This window comes from Camelus dromedarius, chromosome 6 (genome assembly GCF_036321535.1).
Source record: "Camelus dromedarius isolate mCamDro1 chromosome 6, mCamDro1.pat, whole genome shotgun sequence".
In the NCBI taxonomy this organism is placed as follows: domain Eukaryota; kingdom Metazoa; phylum Chordata; class Mammalia; order Artiodactyla; family Camelidae; genus Camelus; species Camelus dromedarius.
The window spans coordinates 1936189-1962163 of record NC_087441.1 but is presented as its reverse complement, the minus strand read 5'-3'; the positions used below and the strand labels follow the sequence as shown (position 1 = coordinate 1962163).

Below are 25975 nucleotides of genomic sequence, written 5' to 3'. Positions count from 1 at the left end.
ACTGAATAGTTGCTTTGGTGATACAGATATTCTGGTTTCTGCTGCCTCTAAACAGGCCAGTTTATGACACAATGACCACATACTGTAGAAAATGGTTGATGAGACAACGTGAATCTTTTGAGGGTGGTGTTTCTCCTTGACAGCCAGGTTCTGCCTCCGCTGGGAGCAGAGCATGACCTACATTATTTGTGATGTGCCAATTCTCTATTTATCGTCTCTTTACCTATAAAGATACGTCATGTGGTTTTTTTCAGGCTTATTATTCTTTTAAGTTGGAATGTGTGTTGTTGATTATAAAGTTCATTAGGTATTGTGTGGAGCCTTTCAGAGAACTTTAAAATCATTCTGATTCATTTGTAATTTCCAAGAAGAATAAAAAACATTCCACAGACTAATAATTCTGAAACAAGAAAAAAATTGTATGTAAAATTGAAATTATTAAGTGACCTAGTTGCATAAGCTTGCCTTCCTTCCTCCACCTGACTTTGTACCTTTCTATGATCTGAGGTCTGTGCTGGAAGGCTAGGGCTTGTGGTGAGGCGCTCAGCACCCCGCCCGGCGTGTGGGCGAAGGCCGAGGGCGCTGCGCACGAGCGCGGGCACCCCTGAGGGGCACACGCTGCCGAGGAACTCAGCACCCGAGACTATTCAGCACAGAGGCCAGTGGGTTTACGCTGGTGCAGAGAAGTCTAAAGATTTAAGAAGCCTGAAATTTAAGGGGAAACCTCTGTGGCTGCTCCCTTGTTGAACACAGAGCTGCTGCTTCACTGGTGAGTTTTTGTTTTGGCTTGGAATTTAGAGAAGAGTTGACCCCTGCTGTCTTAGCTGCCTTATGCTGTGAAGGTAAAAGAACGCTGTGAAAGTCTGTCATCAAGTCAGACACTGGCTGTTACGCAGACTCCTTGGTCGTGCCGGCGGGGGGGTGGAACGTGGGGAGGACAGACACGAGCTCTTGCTGGGTCTGTCGTGTGCCGGCCATGGCTCTAGAGATGTCACATGTGCTATTTCATGTAATTCTGACCGCAGTCCTGGGAGCAGGTGTGATTCCAGAGTCAGAGAGCCAGCGGCACGCGTCAGTGTGCAGTGCTGAGGGAACAGAGTCCGGGTTTACTCGCCCCGAGTCTGCACTCTTTCTACCTCACAAAGGCATTACGCGGGGTCTTCGAGTCCCCCGTGTCCTGATGACGGCGACTAGCACCTGGGAAAGGACTGCAGAAACGTTTGCAAGGAACCTAGTGAACCACACACACCTTGGAAAGAGCCGTCATCGACAGGAGCCACAAGCGTGGGAAGCAGCGCCCACTCGACAACTCGGCCCCTTGCGCGCGCCGCCTGCGCGGGGCGGGGGGCTGGGGTCTTCACGAGGGCGAGGCACAGCGGGGTGCGCGTCTGTGGAGGGAGGCGGCAGTTGACCTGGGGGCAGGCAGGTGTCCTGGGTCAGGAGAACAGGGCAGGAGCTGGGCCCACAGAGACGGATGGAGAAGACGGAGCCGGCAGACGGGGCTGACGAGATGGGAGGAAGGGCTGGGGAGCCTGGAGCCGGCTCAGCAGGAAGGACAGAGCCGCGTGTGGACCGGCATCGTATGCGGATACACTCCGGGTCTGGTTCGGGAGACTCACCGACGCCGTCATTCATGGGAAGAAGCTCTCGTGATAAAATCGTCTTCCAGTGAAAGTGACAAAAGGGCGGCAACCAGTGTAGTTTCACTGTGTTGTGGGTTAATGTGTTTGTGCCATTTACAAAATACTGTTATTCCGTTAATATGACACTATCAGAGGCATTTGCTGTCATCTCACACTTATATGTCCTCTTATGAAACGTCTTCAGCCTTCTGAGCCCTCACTTACCTGGAGGTCTCCAGTCTAAAAATACCAACCTTCTAAGACAAGCCGAGAAAGAGGAAGCGAACACATGAAGAGGCTGCAGCCAAACAGACACCGCAAAGCCCGGAGCCTAACCCTTGTGAGCTTTCTCCCAAGGGAGACCCTCAGGTGCACACTCAGATGTACTGACTCTTATTTTAGCTACAGTTCTGATAAGCAGGCTGTTGGCTTCCCGCCCAGAGCTCATAGAAGCAAAAGGTTTCAGGTGGGAAGGTCACTAGTGGAGTCGGACGCTGGGAGGCACTAGGCAAACATGAGGAAGGGGTGGGATGGGAACACAGCCCCGAGATACAGAGCGTGACGCTGTGCTGCGCTTGGGGCCATGTGACGCAGAAGCAAACAGTGTCGAGGATTTGAAAGACCTCTGCGTGGAACTTGGTGCTTTTCTGCAGAGGAGAAAAGCTAGCATCCACAGTGGTGACCACACAGGGCATCAGAAGCAGGGCTGGACAATGGTGATTTTTACCAGAAGATGCATTTGCACAAAACTTTTATCAAGCATGTCTCAGATTTTTAAATACTTAGCACTGGAAATGATCAGCCTCAGTTGAAAGTTAATTCAGAATTACCATCCCCAAGAACAAGGTGAACTAGACACTGCTGAGTTTCTCTGTGAAGTACCCTCAGCAGCCAGCAGGTCGTTCAGAACTCAGAGCACGTGATGGCCGGGCAGCGTCTTAAATCTAAAGAGGACTCCTTATCAGGGAAGATGGGTATCTGCGAGGTCTATTCCTTTTTACTTTTTACAACTTCTGTTTTGAGGAGTAGAATGAGGAGTTGGATATATGAAAAAAGAGAAGGCTGACTGAAGGAAGGGCAAAGCTGTGAAGGGGGGCAGGCTGAGCAAAACTGAAGGGGAAGTGGTCTGTCCGTGGGCAGAGGCTGTGAGGCGGGGGGTGCAGCCACCCACCCGGGACCAGGGGAGAGCAGCCCAGATGCGGAGCAGGGCTCGCCCACAGCTGTGGGCAGGAGTCGTCTAGGACTGGGGTCGGGCGAGGCCTCTGCACGCCCTTTGTCAGCCTCCCTCTCCTGATGGCGTTACAAGGACTTCGTCCTCCCCGTGCCCTGCCCCCCACCCCCCGTCACACCACGTGGAATTCTAGGGACAAAGGGATGCTGGGCTGCATGGGCTACGAGTCACGCGCACCTTGCTGAGGTCTTCCAGGCCCTTCCTGCGCACGCATGGTCTCCCGAGTGGCAGCATGGGGATGTGAAGAACCGCAGGATCTCAGGACCCACCCCGGGTCTGCTTGGTCAGAGTCTGCATTTCGGCCCCATGGAGAGGGGATTCTTATGCTCAGGGCATCCGGAAGCCCCTCTCCCAGGTAGAGGAAACCTGGGCCAAAGGGTGGTCAGTGTTGAAGCAGTGGCTGCTGCTGTGTTGTTGCATTTTCAGCAGGGGCCCGTGTCCTTCCCCAACTGCCCTAGAGCTGCTGGGGTGACAGCCAGGAGAGCAGCCTGGGCTGTGGTCACATTGTCACAGCCTCGTCCTTTCTCATTTCTGTAGCACCTTTACGCATCAGCCTGGCTGTTCCCGTCAGACAGAATGAAAATGAAGGCCCTAAATCTGGGTCACTGAGGAATGCAATGAATCAGTGGTGGCCTCGGGCCCTTTGCTCAGCTGCACGGCCCCCCCCCGCCCCCGCCCCTGCCATGCAGTGAGCACCTTCAGGAACTGGGGCAGTGGTGTCTTCACAGGACCAGGGGGGAGGCTTCAGGCTTTACTTGTGGGTTTATCTAACATCAAAATCACTCGACTGGAGGTCCCCAACATGAAAAGGACGTGTGGCTTTCAGATCTCTTTCTGGCAGATAAACAGACATTTTGGTAAAAATTAATGAAAATGCAATGAAATAAGTCAGTTTCTTTTGGCCTTTTTGTCACTTTTAGCCTTTTCAGAGTCTGTACAGTAGGCTGAAGTGAGTCGCATTTCTCCTTCCCCGTGTTCTGCCAGAGCAGCATGAGAGCCACGGGCTGCCCAACGTCCTCCCTTCAGACGGGAGACGGATGGACGGCTGGACCGGCTGGCCTCCCGGGGGGTCTGCCAGGGACCTCCGTGTCCTCCCCGCTCACGATTTGGTAGAACAGGTGGGAAAGGGGCCTTTCTGTGGTCCTCACTCTGTGACCGAATCCCATCCATCTTGGTAAAATTAACCGTGCCTTCATCGAAGAGTTTTCTGACATGTTTACAGTAAGTCTGAGAAAAGCCAGCTCCACTGGAAGTCAGCTTTAGAGCTACTTAGAGCTGTTTCATTGACCGTAATGACCTCACCGCAGTGTCCCAGTCCTGAGAGAGGGGTCGTGTCCAACTGCTCCTTTCACTGTTTCTTTATCTGATTTGAAGCAAAACAGCATGTTCGCTGTTCTGGAAACTGCCAGAAAAACCTGTGAACTTCCTGGTAACCTCAGACAATGGAGACTACCGGGAGACACCTGGGAGCTGGGGGGTGTGGCTTGTCCAGCGGTGAGGGTTAGCGGCATCTGTAATAGTCACCGCGCTTAGTCCTGGGACTGTCCTTGGTGGCCGATTCATTGCCCAGTGTGCCTCAGTGTTGCACATGGAGAACACAGAGACATAGAAACAAAATTGCGTTTCTTGCATTTCTACCTCCCCAAGCAGCCACCGTTATCGTTTAAACACATTTCTTCCCAGGCTGTGTTCTGGGAAGAACATAGTCTTGTCGCTTTATGGTTTTGTTACAGCGTCTCATTTTGCTTAGACATTTTGGTAAGAGTAAGACCATTGTTAGAATGCCACGGTCAGGGTTACAACTTTACATGTGGGACCTCAATAAAATTTTGCAAAGGCCCCGCTCTTTTCATGAAGGCAACTCCAAATTTTGAAAATCTTCCTCTCCTCCTTCCACTTCAAAGATACAAGGTGTTAGAAAGAGAGTGAATGTAGGTTCAGCGGCATTCCTTCTTAAAGCAGTAGCATCGGACACCGTCCCAGGGCACCAGCGCGTGCGACTGCGTGGTGGTGCGTCTTCCTTCTGGAGAAGCTGACAGTCAGCGACCAGGAGGCAGAGAATTCCTGACACTCCTGTGTGTCCCCTGGAGGGCATGTGGGAGGCGGACCCTGTGACCCACAGAGGCGCCTTCTCCCGGCTCCTCTCAGACCACCCCCCACCCCAGCTTCCCTGGAGCCTCCCACACCGCCCCGTCCCTCCCTCCCAGCTGCTCTCCCCTCAGCCTCCCAGAACTGCGTTTTTCAGATCAGATTTATTTTCTTGGCTTGACCCCTTTCCTGGGGCGCAGGAGGTGACCATCCCTCTCTCTGAGCACATCTGGGGAAATCAGCGGGAGAAAACACACTCTCTGAATGGGCAGCCTGGTCCTGTCAGGGTCCCCGCTTCCCCCAGGCTGAGGTCACCTCCTTCCTCCTTCACGTCTTCTGACCCAAGCTTTCCTTTCGCTACAGTTGAGAATAAGGCTGTTCCTTCCCCTTGCTGGTCTCCCTCACACACTGCAGGCAGCATCCTCCCCGTGGTCTCCTCTCCCGCCAGGGTCGCCGGCCACCCCTTCCTCTCTCGTGAGCCCTGGTTCCAGGCCCCGTGACCTCCCTAGTCGTGCTCTGGGACACGGTGCCCAGGATGCCCTGACCATGGCCAAGCAGAAGGGGTCTGCACCCCAGTCCTCAGTGCCACCACTGCTGGTAGATGCAGAGGCCAACCTTCCTGTTTGCCCAGGATGGTCCTGATCTTAGCCCTGAAGTCTCCGCATCCTGGGAAACCCCTTGGTCCCTGGCAAGCCCAGATGGTCCCAGTCCTGGCAGTCCCACAAGGAGAAGGGCCGGGAGGTCAGTGCTGGCCGGAAACGCCGACTCCCGTCTCTGTGGGTTGAGGGCTGACTCCTGCCCCCTCTGTTGGTGGAACCTCATGCCATAGGTCCTCTTTGAGACAGCAGGAGGGGAGGGAGGGCAGGAGGGGAGGGGAGGGGAGGGGAGGAGGAGAGAAGCAAGAAGGGCGATGAGGTAAGGGGGAGGGGAGGGGAGGGGGAGGCTGTACCAAACACTGCGGAGCATCCGCACTTTACGTGTCTCTAATCTTCACTTTAATCCTTTACAAATCCCTGACTTTCATCCTGTCAGTGAGGAGACAGACGCTCAGATTAATTTAAAAAATGGCCAACGCGTGGCTGACGCAGCCCTAAAGTCATGTCAAGACTCTGGTTGCACAACAGCTCCGTCTCCTTACACCCTGTGTACATTCAATGAAGCCCATTTCCTTCCCCTTAGATCAGTTTCTACAACTTCTCCATGTAGAGAGATGTTGGAAACTTAGAAACGAGTCTCCAGTTCTGATCTCCCTGTTTCTGTGGAGCTGGAAAACCTGGCATTGTTGCAACTCCTCCCTCCTCTTGCTCCTTCTGATTCTTCGGAACATCTGCCAAGCACCGTCTCTTCTTTACGTCTGTCCCAGGAACGCGCAGACTTTGGGGTTAGACGACACGGCTTTGAGCCTTGGCTCTGCCTGAACTTGAGGAAGTTGCTGTATTTCTGAGTTTCGGTTTGACACCACCAGCACCGTCCAGACTTCTCGTGAGGACTAACGAAACAGGAGGAGGGGAGCAGCAGAGCGCCTGGCTGCGTGCCCTCGGCCCTGCCCTCGGCCCCCGGGCTCTGGGCCACCTGCCTCCCCGGGGTTTCCTCTCCGTGGCAGCTCTGCGAACCTGTCCCCCATCACTCCCGGGTCTTCGCGTCTGCGTTGTCGCCAAGCCCAAGTCCCAGCTCTTTAGGCAGCCTTCCAGACATCCCACTGCGGTCGGGCCCCTCCGCCTGCTCCTGGGCCAGTCCACGTGGCGCTTTCCTGCTGTGCACCTTTGGCCCTCCCCACCCTTGACCCGCCCACCCCTTCCTACCTGGCCAGGCAGCCCAGGGTCACCTCTCCTGGCTGAGCCGCGCCCTCCCTCCCCGCGGAGACCGCACAGAGCTGGCTCTCAGCCTCCTTTCACCTCTTCACGCTCTCGTGCTGTTTCCTTGGTGCCCAACCCCGGACGCCCGGCCACCCGCTGCACTGCCTGGACCGTCCTGTACTGGGGCCTCAGCTTTCCAGCCGTGAAAGTTCCTCAGGCGGGAAATAAATCACACACTTTAAGGTGTCTCTGCACATGGTGCAGAGCACGTGGTAGTAATCTGAATGTTAATTTACAACAGGCAGAGGAGGTTGACGTGCTCCTGGCTCTTCAGGAGAGCAATTCCCAGGCCGGGTGGATCAGGACGTGACAGAGTCCGACCCACGGGCCCAAGGCTCCGGCACGCGTGGGCACGAAGGCTGCCCAACCTGCAGCCTCGGCCAGCTCCCAAACTGGAGCTGTCAGTGTGGCTGGAGATCCCCCTGCGAAAGCCTCCTTTGTCTCCACCGGAGAATTTGCAGACATAATTGGATGAATAGTGTTTCCTTATTTCTATGAGGAGGAAAAGAGACAAAGCCAAACCACACGGCACGGACCTAAGGCGCGGCCGGCGGGGACGGTCTGGTTTTAACCCCCCCTGCTTTCTTATTTCCCTTCCGACTTCCAGCCTCTGTTCTAACTGTTGGCTTCCTTGGGGAGGATTTCTTTTTTAAACGAGCACAGTTTTGTTTTGATTTCTGTTGTTTTTAATACATCTTCCCACTGAAGAGGGTGAGAACACAAGAGAACAGCTCCCGTTACCCGTGGCCCGCTGTTGCTCAGCTCCCGACCGCCAGTTGCAGCGGCTTAAGCAGCGGTTCAGCGCCATCCCTGCCGGCCCTGGGCCGGCCGGGCGCAGCCGAGCGGCTGTCAGGAGGGGCCCGTCACGCAGTCGCCGTCAGAGGATGCCGAGGCCCAGCCTCCGAAACCCCAGGCCGTTACTTCCGTACCCTTTTGGCCACAAGTCACCAAGGCCAATCCAGACCCGGGAAGGAAAGAGATTTTACTCCCGACACGCGAGCCGTGTGGTCGCTTTGGAGGTAAGGGCGTTGAAGCCGGCATCTCCGAAGACTCGCTACCGCAGGACGGGAGCGTCTCGTTGAGGTGCAAGCAGCACCCCGTCAGCGAGGCTCCTCGGCCAGGTCGCGGCGACCCCCGGGCTGCGGCCGCCCGAGCGCGGCTGGACTGTGCGCCTCAGAAACGCCGCGGGCCACCGCCCAGGGGCCCGCAGGCGGCTGGCGGGTATCCGGCGCAAGGACTGGCTTTCGTTTCTGCTTATTTTATTGACGTCGAGTCGCTTCGCCATGCGGTGTTAATCTCTGGCATGCAGCTCAGTGATTCAGCCACACGTACATATATATTCCTGCCCGTATTCTTTTCATTACAGGCTATTACAAGGTACTGAATATAGTTCCCTGTGCTGTACAGCAGGACCTTGCTTTTATCTGTTTTATATGTAGTGGTGTGTGTCGGCAAATCCCAAACTCCCAACTTATCCCTCCCTTTCCCCAGGTGACCGTAAGTTTTCTGGTTTCTATTTGTTATCAGTGAGGACCAAGGTCCACAGAAACGCTGACGGGCATCGGCTTTATCAGCCAGACTCCCACCAGCAGACACTGGTCCTCTGCATGTCATGCATCTTTTGAAATAATCCACAAAGTTGAAAATATATTAAATCCTTGCCATCTCCCAAAGGAACACTCAATATCAATCATGAGGAAGTCAACATGATTGAAAAACTTTCTTTCCGGAATGGCTGCCTAAAATCATTTTAATTTTTATAATTTAAAAATTTATTTATTCACCAGCTACAGACAACTCCTAAGTGCCTGTTTTCCCTTTTAAATTCTTCTTCCTTCTCGGGGGAACTGACTTGTATTCTCTACCGTGTCTGCAAGTCCGAGACCCCTTTTCTTTCTAAGTTTCGCGGGACCCTGCCGTTGGACGGGCTGCCTCCCCCGCCCGGGGTGAAGCCCGCAGTCGGAGTGAGCGGCCCCGGGAGCTCGGGGCTGCGCGGAAGCATTGCAGCCCGCCCGGCACAGAGCTCACAGCCTGCGACTGTGCTGCTGATTCACCAGACTGTCATTGCACTTGATTCTGAATGAGAATTTCACAGCTACTAGCAGATTTTCACCCTGGAAATTGTTTAGAAGTAAGGCCCGCCTGTACCGCGTACTTCTTGCTTTTTACATGCCTCTCAACATCATGCAAATGAGCAGCGGTGTCTTAAGTTTGAGGGCGATTAAGTGAGGGTGAGATCCCATTGGACCTTGATGGAGAGAGAAGACAAGACAGATCTGAGCTTCCCAAGGGTGACACAGAACTTGGGTTCACTTCGAAGTTCAGAAGGAGTATTGAGGCCAAGGGCATGCGAGGCGACCCACAGGCCAGCACATCCCACGGAGTGGCAGCCTCGCGTGGGAGGCCCAGGGCTGGAAGCCGTCAGAGGCCACGTCCAAACTCTCAGCTGGTCTCTTTCCCGCCCGGGCCAGCGAGGGCGCAGCTGGGGAGGCGGTCGCTCCTGGGAGGCGGCTCCCCCTCCCGCCTCTTTGTGCTCTTCCCACGGGTGCCCCGGCCTGGTGATGAAGCCTGCTGCCCCGGAAGGGAGCAGGGGTGGACCCTCTTGCTCCGTCAGCCTCTTTCCTCAGCTGAACTCGACCCAGTGTTCTTTCTCGGCTCCAGGGCCATGATTAGCGACGGGAGGGTTTGCCTCCCCGCCTTCATGCTGAGGAGCATCCAGGTGGGAAGGGGGGCTGGGAGCGTCCATGCCTGCGGTGCCCGTGTTCCCAAGCGTTTCTTCCTCTGCGAGGAGCTGGCTGCCGGCAGCAGTCCTTCCAGCAGCTTCCACCGCAGCAGAAAGGAGCTTCTCCCCTTACTCTCCGCCGGAGCAGCCCTCCTGGGTCAGGACGCTGAGGGAAGTCACGTGGAGGGTTCCTTCAAGCAGAGGAGCGGACAGGCACCCTGTGTCCATGGGGGACCCTAAGCTCCATCAAAGAAAAGCAACTCAGGACCTGGACAGGGTGTTATTCAAAAGGGCTGTAGGGAGGGAGGAGGGGAGGGAGGACTGTGGCAGTGGGACCCTGTGCCCGAAGGCCTGCATGCATCTCAAAATCAAGCAGGAAAAAACTTTCCTTTTAGAGCATCGGGGAAGGAAACTCCAGAGGGACACGACCGGTGATGGCCAAGAAAAGGGTCCTGCTGTGCTCAGCCAGTTCCCGAGAGGCTCTGACAAGGCAGCAGTTTCCACGCGTTTTTGCCGCTCAGGCCTGGGGACAGGCGGGTTCAGGGGTCTGTGGGAAGGAGAGACCCCTGACTAACGTTCAGCCAAGACACAGCGGAGGGAGGGCAGGCTGCGGGCGGCGGTGGATGGTGGTCAGCTCAGCGAGAGGAGGAAGCCAACGGGCTCAGGAGGCGGGAAAGGCTTGCATTCCATTGATCCATCGTCAGACGTCGCTGTGCAATTTCTTCTAAAACTGTTTCCTGAGACTCGAATCACACAACACGCTACATGCTGGTGACCACCTCTATGGTCCCAGAATCCTTCTTGCCTTATTTTTTGCTATTTTTAAAAAACTACTTGCACATAAAAATGAGCTCCCCGCCCGATCGTCAGTTGCTGTCCCTGCTGTCAGTCGCCACATCTAGTGACCAGGCACTCATCAGGTTTGTCACCTGCTGTCTCGTAAAGATCACGTGCCCGGCTTTTCAGGGTCTCCCGTTTTTCTTTTTCTTTTTTTAAAATGGAGGTGTAATTGACATGTGACACTGTGGCCATTTCAGGTGTGCAGCAGGATGATTCAGCGTCTGCATGCATTGTGAAATGATCACCACAGCAAGTCTGGTTAACGTCCCTCACTGTGTCGGGGCGCTGGCCTCCCTGCATCACGTGGCTCATCTGGTCTTTACTGTGCTGAGGACGGAGTGTGGGGCGCGGAGGGTGCGCAGCTTTCAGGGTGGGCCCAGGCGGGGGCCCCAGAGGCTGCATCGCTCCCCGCAGTGCTCACCTGGCCTTTCCTCACATTTCCGCGCCTTCCCAGGCAGCCCACAGAGGTCACAGAGCGGGAGACAGAGCACAAACCCTCACCGCACCGGCACTAGCCACGCACGGCCATTCTTCTCTAGCCCAGTGACCAACTTCACCGCCGGTTCCAGGGAGTCATATGACTGCTTTATCACCTACAGGATATAGATGGTTAACCAGCTGTATTTGGGCAAATAGGCGTTCCTTGTACATAGGAAGTGGTAATTCAGCAATTTGCTTTTGGCTAATTCTGGTTTCTCACTGTTTTTTTCTTAATGACCATTAGAAAGTACATCTTGTTAGGAGAACCACACGGGTGCTGTGCGTGCCTGGGGCGTCGTGAGGGGCGTGAACCGGACAGCTCACTCTGGATCACAGCGTTTCTGAAGGTGAGCTGGCTGAGCCCCCTTCACTCCTTTCAAAACTGTCCTTTCTTCTCTGATGCCCACAAGTAAGGAGTGTGAGGCATGGAACTGGTTTTCTGTTAGGAATTCCAGAACGCTGGCCTAGTGCCTGTGTTTGCACGTAATGCAACACTGTCACTTTCACAAACGTGGTGCCCTTATGGTTTGAGGAAAAGTACTGTGCCTTCAAGAAGCTCACTTTTCCTCTAAATGCACAGTAAGCGACTTCAGTGTAACTGCCTTGCACTAGCTTGGGGGATGGTCCGGGCAATGCTGCCTCGTCTGGTGAACATCCGCGGGGCAGCGCTCTGGAGAGGAATGCGGTTCTTCCTTTAGCTAAGTGCACACAAAGAGTTTGAAACAGTAAAACGTAAGCTAAGATGTTTTGGAGGCAATACAAGCAAAGTGACGCAAGCAGTGAAAGGGAGCGAGAGAGCATCTCCAGGAGCTGGAGGTGGGGTGGGCAGAGGTATGAGAGGGGAGTCACTTTAGAGAAAGTGATTGGAAATTGTTGTGAGACTCAGGGCAACACAGGAAGAGCTCTGATCGTGGCTGCAAACGCCACAGTGATTATGGAGTTAGTGTCTCGTGACCACAAAAGCACACGGCGACCTTGAAACGAGCGGGCCTGGGAGCCCCTCGGAAGCCTGTGTGGTTGTAGGAAATGGGTCCTGGAGGGCTCAGTAATGTGAAGAAACAAAGGCAAGATCTGAATTAATTAGTCATTAAATCTTGAAATGGTTAGAGATGTGATTTCTATTAACGAAAATATGTAAGTGAGCTTCCAAAGGAGCAAACGGAACCAAAAGAAAAAAGAACAAAAAATACAAACCTATATACACATCACTGGAAAAAACCTTCTGGCTTCTTTCTTAACCACTTTTATTCAAAAGCAGAAGGAAGCCAGCGCAGAGTTTCAGCTCCACTGATGTTCATCTAAAAAAGGATAAAAACAGGACCTGTGGTTCAGATAAATTAAGAGAACATACCTTTAATGCACACCTACCTTTAGCAGTATGTGTGGTTCTGATACCTATAAGAGGTTCTAAAAACGGATGTATTATTTAAGATCTCGTGGGAATGTCACAGTCTGTCTAAGACGTGCTGGAGACAAGGTGAACGGTCTGGTGCGTAAGAGACTCGCAGCCCGAGAGGCACCGCCGTCTTCCTGCCTGTGAAAAGGGTGTAATTCGGCCTCGGAGGGTTTTCCTGAGGTTAAAAGCGATAGCAGACACAACGCAGTGATCTCGGTGCCTGGTCTGTAACTAGAACTTAAAGCAGGCACACCCACCCTTCACAGCAACGTGCACTGCACACGCATGCACGCAGCACACAACACAACATTCATATATGCCCATGCGCACGATGTGACACGAATACATGCACACATGCACACACATGCCTGTGCACGCTGAACATACAGACACACACGTGCACACCTACGCGCAGAAGCTCACTGAGTTCCTGCTCCTTGTCCTACGGGCTGTCACTGTTTATGAAATAAGCACAGATGTAAAGTCTTCTGCTTGAGCTGTAACCAAATGCTAAACTTGGTATTAAACGTGTTTAAATCAACATTTTAGCACAGGTCTCCTTACTGATGGAGTATCAGTATTACCATATTGTTAATATTATTAAACTATTCTTATTATAGAAACAAAATATTAGTAATGTTTTCCCCACATTTAATTTTCTTGGGTAGAGGCTGCCCTTCCCTTGGCCAAATGGACGAACAATCCAAGGAGGTGGGGGAGCTGCCCCTTCTGCTCCCAGCCCCTCCCCACCTCTCGTCTCCTGGGCCCTTACTTCCCTCTTGCTGCCTCCCCCTCCTGGGCCCCGCAGACAGCAGACCGGTCATTTTCCCTGAGAGTCTGTCCTCGGCCCACTGGTACCAGCTAAGACGCTTGTTGCTCGTGACCTAAACTGTGTCCTGCATGGCCCTGGCCCTGGCCCTCTGCGTGTGACCAGAGGACTTCCAAAGCCCTCAGAGTCCAGCGGAGGGGACTCTGTGCAGTGGGGCCCCAGGGGGCGGCCGCTGGTGGATTCAAGGGCGGCTGGGTGGGGGGAGGGACCCCCACCTGGCGTTCTATCTTAAACCGCGTGGCGTGGTCACGACCCTCGCCTCCGGCCCACTGGGCCTCTTCTGACGTTCAGGACGTGCGTGACTAGGCGTTCTTTTCATTTTGAATGACGTCATCAGTCAGCTGTTAGTTTCTGAGATGTCTTGCATGCTGTGCCGAGTGACGACGTGCTAGGGTGCCGCATTAGGTGGCGGCAGGGAGAATGCGCACGGACATTTTAAACACTATGTTAAAATGTGGCTCTGATTAAGTAACAGCAAGTTTCCTTGAAGTAACACTTTCTTTCCATTTGTGGTAACTAAGTCTTTGAAACGTGACCATGGAAAGGCAGAGGCCATCCCTGCAGGGACATACCTTGCGCCGGGGGCTCTCAGCACATTGACTTTTCATTTAAAAGGTTATCTATTTTTATGGTTTCAGACCTTAAATGCCAAAGTCATATGAAGGGTGAACTTATCACTATGTGCTTCTCAAAGAGGAAGAATCGTCATTCAAAGACTCCTTTTCTGATGACAGACGATTTCTAAGGGTGTCCAAGAGGAGAAGAGAGTCGGTCAGGACTTGGCTCAAGGCCTGCCGAGTCTCTGTCTCACGCAATTTCTGAGTGGTGGATGCACTCCTAGCTGGAGACTGACTTGCTGCCTGAAGACGGGGGGTCCCTTGGCCTGCCTCGGTGGCACCCTACACACCCACCACAGGGGCAGGAGAGAGGCTGTGAGCTCGAGTGGGGGTGGAGGGGTGCCCGGCACGCACGCTCGCTCGTCTGAATGAGGGAAGGAAGGGCTGTCTCCTCTAGGTCAGCTTTCCCCAGGTGTTCCCCACAGAAGGGAGACTCACGGCTCTGCGAGTGAAGAGGCTGGGAAGTGCTGGGTGCTCAAAGGGCCACTGACCATGAGCTGTGACACACGCATCCAAGGGAGGCTGCGGGTGGGGGCATTTCCCCAAATCACTCAGCCCCGCGCGCCCTCTCCCCACCACCCCCCTTCCCTCTGGGAGCTCACTGTCAGCGGCTGCTCTAGCCCAGTGAAGCCACAGCTCCACATGGATATGCCTCCAGTAACACGGAGGTGGTGGGAAGAGGGCACCTCAACAATCGCAGCAGACATCTGGAGGTCTCTAGACCTGACCTGACCCCAGACCTCACTAATGATCCCAAAGACGCAGGCAAGCAGTCAGCCCAGAGAGGAGAGGCCCCCCTTTTCCGGAGGAACCCCGAAGCACCGGGCTTACTGAAAAGGGTTTTGGTTGCAGATCACTGTGAAGTGTTGTGGGCGGTCCACGAGAAAACAGTTTTCTCAGGGCTCCCCAGCTTTACCCACTCGCTGCGCTGTTAGAAGCTGCCTTTTCCCCACGCTCCACTCCCTCACGTGGACTGTGGTCCATCGGCCCACAGGCTCCAGGTGTACCTGCGGGGAGACATCCAGGCGTACCTGCGGGGAGACATCCAGGCATGCAGGTATGGTCTGCGTCAAAGCGCTTCTGGCAGGGACCCCATGAGTGAATGGGGTGAGCGTGTTTCCAAGGAGACTGGCAGGGTGGGTCCTGCCCCATGGGGCCCCCAGCTGAAAGGGATAGCCACACCCCCTTAACCCTTTCCTCCCCAGTGAGCTCACCTCCAGAGACTGATTCGGCAGGGCCCACCCACCTGACATCCACCTCGTGTCCGCAACCACTCACCACTGTGCTTGGCAGAGAGCGAGCTGCCCCTAAGGCAGCTTGGTCCCTTCCTGCTAAACATGCCAAGTGTTCCTCCCAGTGTGAGGTCAAGGCCTGCTCACACAGCCGCCACTCACCACACACGTTCTTGCCCTTTGCGGGAGGTGACAGCCTCGGAAGCCGGTGACGGCCTTGTGCCTGCCTGGCCCTCCGTCTTCCCAGGCTGGGCAGCTCCAGCCCAGACGCCCCATGGTCCCTCCTCGCCACCACGGCCGCTTGGCTCAGCTGCTTCCAGCCAGGATTATTTTTTTTCCTTTGCTCAGCTCAAAATTATTGTGTAAACCTGACCAGTGCAGACCTGATGAAAGGACCCCTTATCTCCTTCTAGACCTTGTGATAACTTGGCCTAAAAATTAAACAGCAATTAATTTTGACAGGCCACATTCTCATTTCGTACGGTATTATTTTCACTTTGATTGCTGCTGTAACAAGCTCCCACACATTTGGTGGCTTTCACTGCCCAGACTTAGCATCTTACAGACCTGTAGGTCAGAAGTCTGACACGGGGCTCAGCAGGCTGACACCGAGGTGCTGGCAGGGCTGTGTTCCTTCTGGAGGTTCTAAGGGAGGACCTGTTTCCTTCCTCAGTCGCGTTGCTGCCAGAATCTAGCTCTTCGTGGTTGTGGGACTGAGATCCCATCTCCATGCTGGCTGTCAGCTGAGGCCACCCACATTGCTTGGGTTGGGGCCCCTCCTTCCGTCTTCAAAGGCAGCAAGGCTGGGCCACGTCCCGCTCAGGCTTCAAATCTCCTCTTCCTCCGTCTCAGCTGGGAGAGTCTCCACTTTTGAGGACCATGAAAACGTCGGGCTTGCCTGGATAATGCGAGATCACCTCCCCACCTCAGGGTCCCCACCCTGCACCCCACCTGCAGAGTTCCCTTTGCCGCGTAGTCACGCGCACACGTGTTCTGGGGATCAGCATGTGGACGTCTCTGGTGCCGTGATTGTGTCCGGCCACAAGCATGAGGTTCCCTGCCCACCAGCACTGCGCCTCTGTCAGTCAGTACGAGAGTGACATGTGACTGACACGGGAGACAAGATCACATGAAAGTAAGTTCATGGTTAGACGGTTAGATGGTGGTGGATTCACACACCTCATAGTGAACCTACAATCAGATAGAACTGGAAATTTCCAGTGGTGCTACGCTGTCACGTTGTACCTGCGTGGCTGACCACTCAAATCTAAGTGTAGGATCTTTCTGTACGGGGGGGGGGGAGGGAGGCAATTAGGTTTATCTTATTTCTTAACGGCGGTACTGGGGAGCCCAAGGCCTCGCGTGGGCTAAGAGCACGCCCTACCTCGGGGCTGCGCCCGCCGCCCCCTGCGTGTAGCCTCTTTCATTTCCCTACTGAACTTCACCGTGTATTTGACCCATTGTTTGAGTGTCCAGAGATTTTGCTCATTGTCTCTGTCTTCCAACATAATAATTATATTTTCAGGCTTCTCGCCATCTTCAGGACTGGTGGTCTTGCCTCCTCTATTTTTGTCCCTAAAATAGATAAAAAAAATAATGGGCAGCACGTGACTGAGGCCGGAGACCAGCCTGAGGCCAGTGAGGGTCTCTGCTGGGCGCCTGGGCTGGTGCCCCGTGGGCGGTCACCCCGCACGAGCAAGCCATCTCACTGCACCCCCACCCGGAGCCCCTTCCACACCTTGATGTTTATGATCTCCAGATGTGATCACGGGTCTCAGTGTCCACAGTGCCTCTGGGATGTGCAGCCCAGTGACCAGCACACCAAGGTCAAGAGTGTGGCCAGCCCACTCTGGCTGGTGCTCACCGCCTCCAGCCCCGGGCTCTCCGGTTACTCTGTCAGAACGCACGCCAGCATCCTGCCTAGAATCGACACGTGAGGGCCCACCTCAGCCTGGGGGCTTGTCTTCTATCCCACGTGAACTTTGAGGGCCCTTCAGTCTGCTCTCTGGGGCACCCAGGCACTCACTGGGGCCGAGCGTCCTACTAAGCGACCTGTTTGGTGCAAGCCCACATGGGCCCACGATGCCCCAGGGACTTGAAGGGTTAAGACATCCTGGAAAGGGCTAACACTCTAGCACATGGTGACTGTGAGTCACCAAGACTGCAACCATCAGCACGTCCCTCACGGGGCCATGTACTAAGAAGATGGCTCTTCATGCAAAACCGAATTGAATGAAACATTGCTTCTGCGTGTATCCTATGATTTCCCCTTCGAGACCCTGAACTCTTCCTCCAAAGGACAACCTAGAACAGTTTGTCCTACAGATTCTCTTAATTCCAACTAGCTTTGTAGGTGTATTTGTACCCTAATCTGTTTGAGAAACAATGGCATAGAAACTCTTTTAATTCCAAACCAAAGAAAATTGCATTTTAAGAATCAGTTGCAATCAGTGAGTTTCATATGTGACTGAATGACTTCAAAATACAATCTGGCATGAATGGTGGTGGTAGGGAGTATGTGTGAGAAAGAAAAGGAGCCTTAAAACCGAGCTGGAGCCGGACTCCATCTCAAGTGGCTGCATGGTGGTTGGTCTGTCGGTTCACCCAGAGATGGACGAGAGCCTGGCTGCGCTCGCCTGTGTCTCCTGAGCCGTCAGACGAGAGCCCTGGGAAGGCAGCACGGAAGTGCCTATTGAAAACGTCTTAATGTTTCTTAGCATCACAATTTCCATGACAGAAAGTCCACAGATTGTTTCTCCAAAGGGCTGACTGTTGAGACTCAAGATTTGAGGTAATTTACTTGAGCAAAAAATAAAAAAAAGACTCTCTGCATGTGTGGTGGCACAGATGCCAATCTGTCACCGACGCCGTTTCCTTCGAACAGCTCACATGATTTGTGTGATGAGGGTGGTGGTCTGGGGCAGGCTGTCCCAGTTACCGTGAGTGCCTGGGACACGTGTGAACCCGCCGGCAGTCTTTCTGAGAGCTCTGATTCTCAACCACAGCAGCACTAAATGTGTCCTCATCCAGATCTGCACGCTGTTTATACCCAATAAGTATGTAACACTGTCCCGAAAGGACACAGAATGGACAAATGTGGCTTACTGTGACTTATTCTGCCGTTCTAAGCAGCAATAAGAGCAAATCAAAGGGAATTAAAACAAGGTCTCATGAATAGAAATAATGCAGACAGAACTTCTTCCATCTCTGCTTGGAATGCCCTCCCAGCGTGGCCTGAATACCTGGTTCCCGGCAGGCGGCAGCCCTGCCCGCCTGCCCACATTCACTCCAAAGCCTTTTCGGGCTGTCACCAAGCGTTAACCCCTTGTTCTTCTGCACATCCCACTAGGGCTGCTGGTTTTGCACAGTTTTCTCAGCATGGTTTCCCAGCTTCTTGAAGCTGGAGCTTATGTTCGATTCACCTTTGCATCTTCAGCACCTCTCCACAATAGACATCGCTTAAACATTTGTCAGACTGAATTAAACGTGAATTCAGAAAACACTGCATATCACAGGTGGTTTAAAAGCATTTTCCCTCTGTAAGGGTCCAGCTGGGCCCCTGATGCAGGGCATCCCTCACTGCTTGGTGACTGTGACTGCCAGTCCCACCACGATCCACCCCCTCTGCACGGTATGCGTGCCTGGCCGCCCACCTCCCCAGCCGCATCTCTCCCAGGGACCCGTCGGTGCCCCCAGGTCTGGCGTTTGTCTGGCCTCTCGGTACCTGCACAGCTCCGTTCTGCACCGCCCTCGTGTCTTCCGCTCCTGCTGCTGCCCCCAGCCCCTCCCTGAGCACCTATACCCCGCTCCTCCCCTCAGTCTGTCCCTTTTCCTCCTTCTGGGGTCATCTCAAGTCCTTCCTCCCCACAAACCCTTCAAAACCTGCTCATTCCTCAGTGGAGACCTGTCAACTGCACCAACACATTTTTGTGGGACTGTGTGTGGTGATTTTTATTAGCTTTTTGAGGCACAATTTCCAACCATACATGCCACCAGTTTGAAGTACATGATTCAAGGGGTTTTGCCAACAGTCACCGTCCCAATAAGGAGCACCTCCACCCCCACAGGAAGGTCCTCCAGCCCCGTTCCCGCCCCTGTCATCCTCCCATCCTCCACCCGCAGCAATGACCTGGTTTCTGCCACCATTGTTTTGACTTTCCTAGAATTTCATATAAATGGAACACTGCAGGACCTGGTCTTATATGTTTGAATTCTTTACCCAGAAAAACGCTCCTGAGATTCAGGCACGTGGAGCAGGTGCAGGCAGCCCCCTTCGCCGGCAGACCGCGCTCCAGCCTAGGGACGCAGTGCAGTTTGCCTATCTGTTCACCTGCTGGTGGACACTGGGGTTCTTCCTAGTTTGGGGCTGTTAAGAAAAAACTTCTGGGTACAAGTCTTTCATTTTCGTTCTCTTGGGTGAGCACGCAGGGGTCGGCTGTGGTTCACGCGGTAAGCATGTGTTTTTAACTCGTAAGGGACGGTGCACTGTTCTCTCAGCGCGCCGTCTCTGAGTTTGCCTTCCCACCGCCGCAAACGGCGACAAGGCCAGTGGCTCCACGTCTTCCTCCACACTCTTGTCCGCCCTTGTGATTTCAGCCAGTCTGGTGAGCATGAAACGATTTCTTATTGCCGGTTTCACTTGCATTTTCCCAATAATTAATGACATTTGGTGTCTTTTCTGAGGCTTATTTGTCATCTGTGTATTTCCTTTGGTGAATCGACTTAAACATCTTTGCTTGCTTCTTAGTGAGTTGTTTGTCTTCTTGACGTTGAGTTGTAAGATTTCTTTGAATATTCTGGATACAATCCATGATCAGATACAAATTTACATTCTTTTTCCTACTCAGTGGTCTTTTTCATTTTTGCAGTATCTTCATTTCAGAAGAGCAGAAGTTTTAAAATCTGATCAATGACAATTTATCAATGTTATCATGGTTCATGCCTTGTGCAATTTATATAAGAAATCTCTCTTTCCCAAGGGCACAAAGATTTTTCCCCTGTGTTTTCTTCTAGACATTTTATGCTTTAGCTTCCACATACGGAATATGACCTATGTGGAATTATTCATTGACTGTTGTATGAGTTAAGGGATAAGGATCAACCTTTTATACACGAGTGTCCAGTACTCTGGAACCGTTTACTGAAAAGACTCCCTTTTCCCACTGAATTATGTTGGCACTTCAGTTAAAATTGGTCTCTACTCTGTTCCATGATTTATGCCTCGACCCTCTTGCTAATACCACACTGTCATAGTTACTGTAGCTTCGCAGTAAGTCCTGAAGTCAGGTGTTGTGAGTCCTGCAATCTTGTCCTCTTCTTCAAAGTTGTTTTTGACTATTCTAAATCCCTTGAATTTCTTACAAAAAAAGAAATTAGATTTACTGCGTCATTTTCTCCAAAAACCCTTGCTGCAGTTTTGGTTTGGCTCATGCTGTGTCTGTAGCTCAGTATGGAGAGAAGTGACATTTTGACCACACTGATGGTTAGCCCTGAGCGTAGGGTGTCTCTCCATTAACGCAGATCACTTCATCCTCTCAGCATGTTTCATAGTTTTCAGCATATGTCCACCTTTTGGTGGATGCAGTCGTGTAAGTATTTCATTTCATGTTTTCTGACGCTATTGTAATTTTTTCTCAGTTTCAATTTCCAAACGTTGCTGGGCTGCAGCCCCACAGCTGAGTCATGTGTGCCAGCGAGTGTCCGAGCTGGTGTTCATCCCAGTCAGTGTGTTCTTAACTTTCCATACTGTGCATTGCATCTCTAGAGTCGTTCTTTAGGCCTTTCTATCTTTTTCCTCACCTTCCTCGCCGTGCTGCGCCTTCCTCTACCTTCCTGGACGTAAGAAGTGTATTTATAGTAGCTGCTGGAGTGTCTTCTTCTGCTAATTCTCTCATCTTTGAGCATTCTTCTTCGTTCCTTGTGTAGATTCTGGGCCACACTTTCTTGTTTCTTTGCATGTCTGTGCCTTGATTAGTCCGAGCTACTACTTCAGGTTACCGCAGACTGAGTGGCCTGAAGTGCGCGCCTCTGTTTCTCACAGTTCTAGGGGTTGGGAAGCCCGCGCCAAGGCCCCAGCAGGCCCTGGCCTGACGAGGGCCCCCTCATGGTTCGCCTCCCTCCGCTGCGTCCTCGTGGGCGGGGCCTAGAGGGAGGGGAGGCCGCTCGCCCCCAGCCTCTCCTTCTGAGGGCGCCGGTCCGTCCTGAGGCGGGAGCCGCCGCCCCGGGCCCTCGTGCTGGGGGGGGGGGGGCAGGCCTCGGCCACGAGTTTCCGGGAGACGTAGACGTTTAATACGTGGTGGTCTAGAGGTCTGTGTGTGGACGCCTGACATTATGAATTTCACGCTGTTGAAGGCTGACTTTGGTTGTATGTCTGTAGATGATCTGGGGCTTTGCTCTGGACCGTCGTTGGCTGGCGGGAGGCAGAGGGCCCGCTGCAGACTTGCTCGCGCTCTGCCACGCGGCCCCGCGCAGCGCTCAGTCGGGCTAATTTGGCCCCGTCACCCCCGGGCGGGCCCTCCTGAGGGAGCGGCTGCGCTGGGGCCGGGCCGGTTGGTCGTGGCTGCTGCCCTGTCTGTGGAGGTAGCTCCTTCCGGCCCGTGAGGGCTCCGAGGCCCTGGCCCCTCCCCTCGGCGCTCCCTTCCCCGTTCCTGCGCTGCTTCCTCTCAAGGACACCTCTCTGCAGCTCTCGCCTCGCTGCCGGCAGCGTCCCGCTCTCTCGTACCTTGCAAATCACAGCCGCCCGGCCTCGCCGTTGCCTCAGCTCAGCAAGAGGGCCGTTCTCTGGGCCGCCTTCCTGCTCTGCATTTGGGAATTGCCTCCAGTGAGAGCTGGGGGCTCTGCCCAGGGCCATAAGCCCCGATGCCCGCCGCCAGTGTCGGAAACCCGTCACCTGGCATGCTCACGGGCTGTGCAGGTTGCTGACTGGGCTAGGGTGCGTCGGGCGCGGCTAATCCACCGCGGCTGGGAGCGCAAGCCTCGGGTCACGTCTTGACTGACGCGTTTAATCAGATCCTCAGATTGCTCTGTTTCTATCCTGGAAGGCTTCCGCCACACGGAGGCTCTGTGCTATGCTGCTTCTGTGTGCTCTAGAGTGTTCGGTTGGAATCCCAGCCCTGCAGGCAGTTACAAAAGTGCAGAGGGGAGCCAGGCTCCCCTCCAGTCCTGGGTGCAGAGCAGCGCTGAGCAGTGGCGAAGACTCAGTCCCCAGGCGTCAGGGAAGGAGTGGTTGAGACCACCCGTCCTGGGACCGCGTGATGACAGCGGGGGAGTCAAGTGGGGCAAGAAGTATGCTCAGCGACGCCTTTGGGGCGAGGTTTGTGTGGTACCGGATTCCTCCCCAGCTGTGGGGTATCCATGTTGAGCCGGCGGTGAGGACGGACGGGGCACAGCTTGGTGGTTCCTGGGGCATGTTTCGCCTTCTCTGTGCGTCTGGGGCCCTCGTTTCTGCTGTTCCTCCCTTGCCTTGACCTTGCTTGGCCACCAGGCAAGGGGGTAGGTGGAAGGAAGAAGTGATGTGCATTTTACATGAGGACCAGAATTCTAGGCCAGGGATTTTGTCGGGGTGGAGGCTGGAAAATAGAGCGCAATGATGACCACCACCAAGCGAGGAGGGAGGCGTGGGTGTGAGAAAAGCCAGGATGTCTTCCTTCCTGTCAGTTTGTTTCAAGCAATAGGTTTCAGAGCCCTTCCTGCTGAGACTCCAGCTCCATCCTTTAACTCGTCTTCTGGTGAATTTCTTGAGCCTGGACCCCTGCGTCATCCACTCTTGGTGTTCTCAGTGCATCACATGCTCCATGAAGGTTGTTTGGTGACAGTTAAGCTGACCCAGCCGAGTTGGTCACACCATTTCACAAACACGCATGCTCCATATTCCTTTCCAGCCAGAGTGGTCACCTGCAGGTCACTATATCTGCCATCCCTCTGCCTGGTCTCCAAGGACCCCGCGAGGGCCTGTCCGCAGAGCCTTCCCTGACCGTGCCAGCCCTCCCCTTCCTTCTCGAACTCTGGTTTCTGAGGGTGATGATGTGTTTGTCCTGGCAGATCAGTGGTTGTTAGCTGCAGTGCACACTGGACACACCTGTGGCTCCTAAGGAGGATTCTGTATATGTATATATGTATCTCCAATAGATATGCATTTTATAAAACATTTAATATTATACATAATATTTTCAGGCTAGGACTATAAATTACAGGTACCCTAGACAACACCTACATGCTGTAAGTTTTGTTCGATGGCATCTTGTTGAATGTAATTAAACTGAATTTTGCAAGAAGAAGAATTTGTGCAGGCCGAATCTGTGGTCTTGCTAATGTCACCCTTCTTTACCTGCAGGCCAGGGAGCAGTAAATCGCGGCTGTGGACCCCACATCTGCTCAGCCCGCTCCCTTGTGCAGCTGTCTGGTGGCGTTTGAGCGATGCTGGCAGATCTGAGTGCTTGTGACAGAGACTATGAGCCCTACAGATCCTAAAACATTTACCGTCTGGCCTTTCACAGAGAGAGGCCGCCGACACCTGCGCTACATGAGCAGTTATGTAGGACAGCGTGCTGTGCGCTCCGTGTGGGAGTGGGACGGCTCCCCGAGACTCGTGGCTGCACTGTGTTCTGCTTCTTTCCTCCTTAGCCTCTTCTCTCGCTCTCTCTGCCGTGAGCCAGAGGGGTGAACATTCACGAACCTTCCATGCCAAGCCCCTGCTCTCTGTGCAGACCAAGCCCCACAATGAAAGCCGTGAGCATCTTCTTAAATTTGGGCTGGGAGTATAATTCTGGTCAGTTATGGCTACTTGAAAACGATGCTGCAGCTAACTGTGTCTTTGTTCACCTTCCAGGAGCCAATGAATTCCACCAGCATCTACGATTCAAACGAGGATTATTTTGGGTTGGTGAATAGTTCGGACTATACACTGGATGATGATAGCTTTCTCTGCTCCTTGCAGGAGGTCAGAAAGTTCTCTGGGCTGTTTGTGCCACTCGCTTACTCCTTGATATGTGTCTTTGGCCTCCTGGGCAATATTTTGGTGGTGGTCACCTTTGCTTTTTATAAGAAAGCCAAGTCCATGACGGACGTTTATCTCCTGAACATGGCCATCGCGGACATACTGTTTGTCCTTACTCTCCCGTTCTGGGCGGTCAACCATGCTACCGGTGAGTGGGTCTTCAGCAACGCCGTGTGCAAACTGACTCGGGGCATCTACGCCGTCAACTTCAACTGCGGGATGCTCCTCCTGACCTGCATCAGCCTGGACCGCTACATCGCCATCGTGCAGGCCACCAGGGCTTTCAGGCTCCGGTCCAGAGCGCTAGCCCACCGCAGAGCGATCTGCCTCGTCGTGTGGGCGGTGTCCGTCCTCATCTCCAGCCCGACGTTCACGTTCACCCAGAAGTACAGGCTGCAGGGCGGCGAGGTGTGCGAGCCCAGGTACCACGCCGTCTCGGAGCCCGTCAGGTGGAAGCTGCTGGTGCTGGGCCTTCAGCTCCTCTTCGGCTTCTTCATCCCCCTGGTGTTTATGGTGTTTTGCTACATGTTTATTGTCAAGACCTTGGTTCAGGCTCAGAATTCCAAACGGCACAAAGCCATCCGCGTGATCGTCGCGGTGGTCCTGGTGTTCCTGGCTTGCCAGATCCCGCACAACATGGTGCTTCTGGTGACTGCCGTCAACCTGGGGAGGACGGGCCGCTCCTGCGGCAGCGAGAAGGTGATGGGCTACGTCAAGAACGTCACCGAAGTCCTGGCGTTCCTGCACTGCTGCCTCAACCCCGTGCTCTACGCCTTCATCGGCCAGAAGTTCAGAAGCTACTTCCTGAAGATCATGAAGGACCTGTGGTGCGTGCGGAGAAAGCAGAAGTCGCCGGGCTTCTCGTGCTCCCGGCTGCACTCGGAAACCTTCACCTCGCGGCAGAACAGCGAGACCGTGGACAACGACAACCAGTCCTCCTTCACCATGTGACGGCCCCCGAGCCCGGCGCGGACAGGCCGCCGGACGACACGGGAGCACACGGGGCAGGGGCAGCTAAGCACGAGCGAGCCGGGGCCCTTCCTGCAGGACCGGGGCTGCCCGTGCTCCGGGTGCCGGCGGGCTCCCGTGTGCGCCGTCCCCCGGGTCCACTCGGCCAGGCCAGGGAGGCTCTGGGACCCCGGGGGACCTGCCAGCTGGTGTTCCGCAAAGCAGGATTTGGGAAATGCTGGGCTAAAATGAATTGCTTACAAGTGTGAAACCTTTCAAAAGTACGCATGCAGCAGTCCCAGACCACAAGGTCTTCTGGTCATTGCCAAAAATCACATGGCTTTAAAAAAACAAAAACTGGAAAAAAAAAACCCCCAAAACCAGATAAAAGCCCTCACATGACTCATCTGAGTCAAATTGTTAAACATGTTTCCCATCGCAATGGTTCCTGCCGGTCAGCGGAAGCGGCAAAGCGGGCCGGCTTGAGTTTTACCTCGCTGCCTTGTGATGCTCTCGACCGGCGGGCGACGGCAGAAAGGCAGAAGAGGAACAAGCTTGATGACAGAAGAGGTGACTGTGTAAGGGCGAGTGACAGCTGTCACGGTGGACAGGGCAGCGGATAAACTTTCCCTGAGAAAGTTTTCTGTAATTGGTCATTTTCCTCTAAAAATCCCGTGAAGATGGACGCATACAGCATACAGAAGGGGCTTAATAAAAACAGCATTTGTTCAACAAAACATAATGAAATTGGAGTTTATAGTGCAGCTTAAAATGTTAGGCATTTAAAACTTAAAAAAATAGAATACTTAAAAAAAAAAAAAAGGACAAAGAATTTTACCGAGACAATGATGAGAACCCTTTTGTTCGCTTCCACCCTGGAGTTGAGGAAGGACGCATTGCTGGGCCGGGGCAGTGTCTGGCCACCTGTCTGGCCACCGCGAGCCTCAGGTCAGCGGGCGGGGCTTGCATCACCTCGACTTCTGCTGCAGTAAAGCAGTTTTTGCCTAACGCCTGGGGCTAACTATGGAAGCAGATGTCAACAGTTCTTCAACTTCGTTGAAAGTTCATAAAACTCAAGTTTTGAAAGTGCTTTGTAAACATATGAACCTAAGTGGAAAA

General features: G+C 53.7%; 1 protein-coding gene across 8 annotated transcripts; it reads left to right on the top strand.

The window, feature by feature from the left end:
* The first annotated feature begins 362 nt into the window (after positions 1-362).
* On the top strand, positions 363-25721 carry CCR6 (C-C motif chemokine receptor 6). 8 transcript variants are annotated; one of them, XM_064486467.1, is made up of 6 exons: positions 385-769; positions 11084-11186; positions 14676-14738; positions 15766-16048; positions 23246-23640; positions 23741-25721. In XM_064486467.1, exons 5-6 carry the CDS (start codon positions 23593-23595, stop codon positions 24857-24859), a joined length of 1167 nt encoding a protein of 388 aa, XP_064342537.1. In that variant the 5' UTR covers positions 385-769; positions 11084-11186; positions 14676-14738; positions 15766-16048; positions 23246-23592; the 3' UTR covers positions 24860-25721. The 8 variants fall into 8 exon arrangements, 6 of the variants coding, with proteins under 6 accessions (XP_064342537.1, XP_064342540.1, XP_064342538.1 ...); XR_010381179.1 differs by lacking the exons at positions 23246-23640; positions 23741-25721 and adding an exon at positions 16673-19037 and having other exon boundaries at positions 363-769; XR_010381178.1 differs by lacking the exons at positions 23246-23640; positions 23741-25721 and adding an exon at positions 16439-19037 and having other exon boundaries at positions 363-769.
* The last annotated feature ends 254 nt before the right edge of the window (positions 25722-25975 follow it).

What these genes read in the sequence shown, in the direction of transcription:
- CCR6 (XM_064486469.1), top strand. Translation starts at nt 23,593, where the DNA reads ATGCCAAGCCCCTGCTCTCTGTGCAGACCAAGCCCCACAATGAAAGCC. An exon ending in CAAGCCCCACAATGAAAGCC is followed by an intron (nt 23,641 to 23,740) that starts GTGAGCATCTTC and finishes TTCACCTTCCAG; the next exon opens with GAGCCAATGAATTCCACCAG.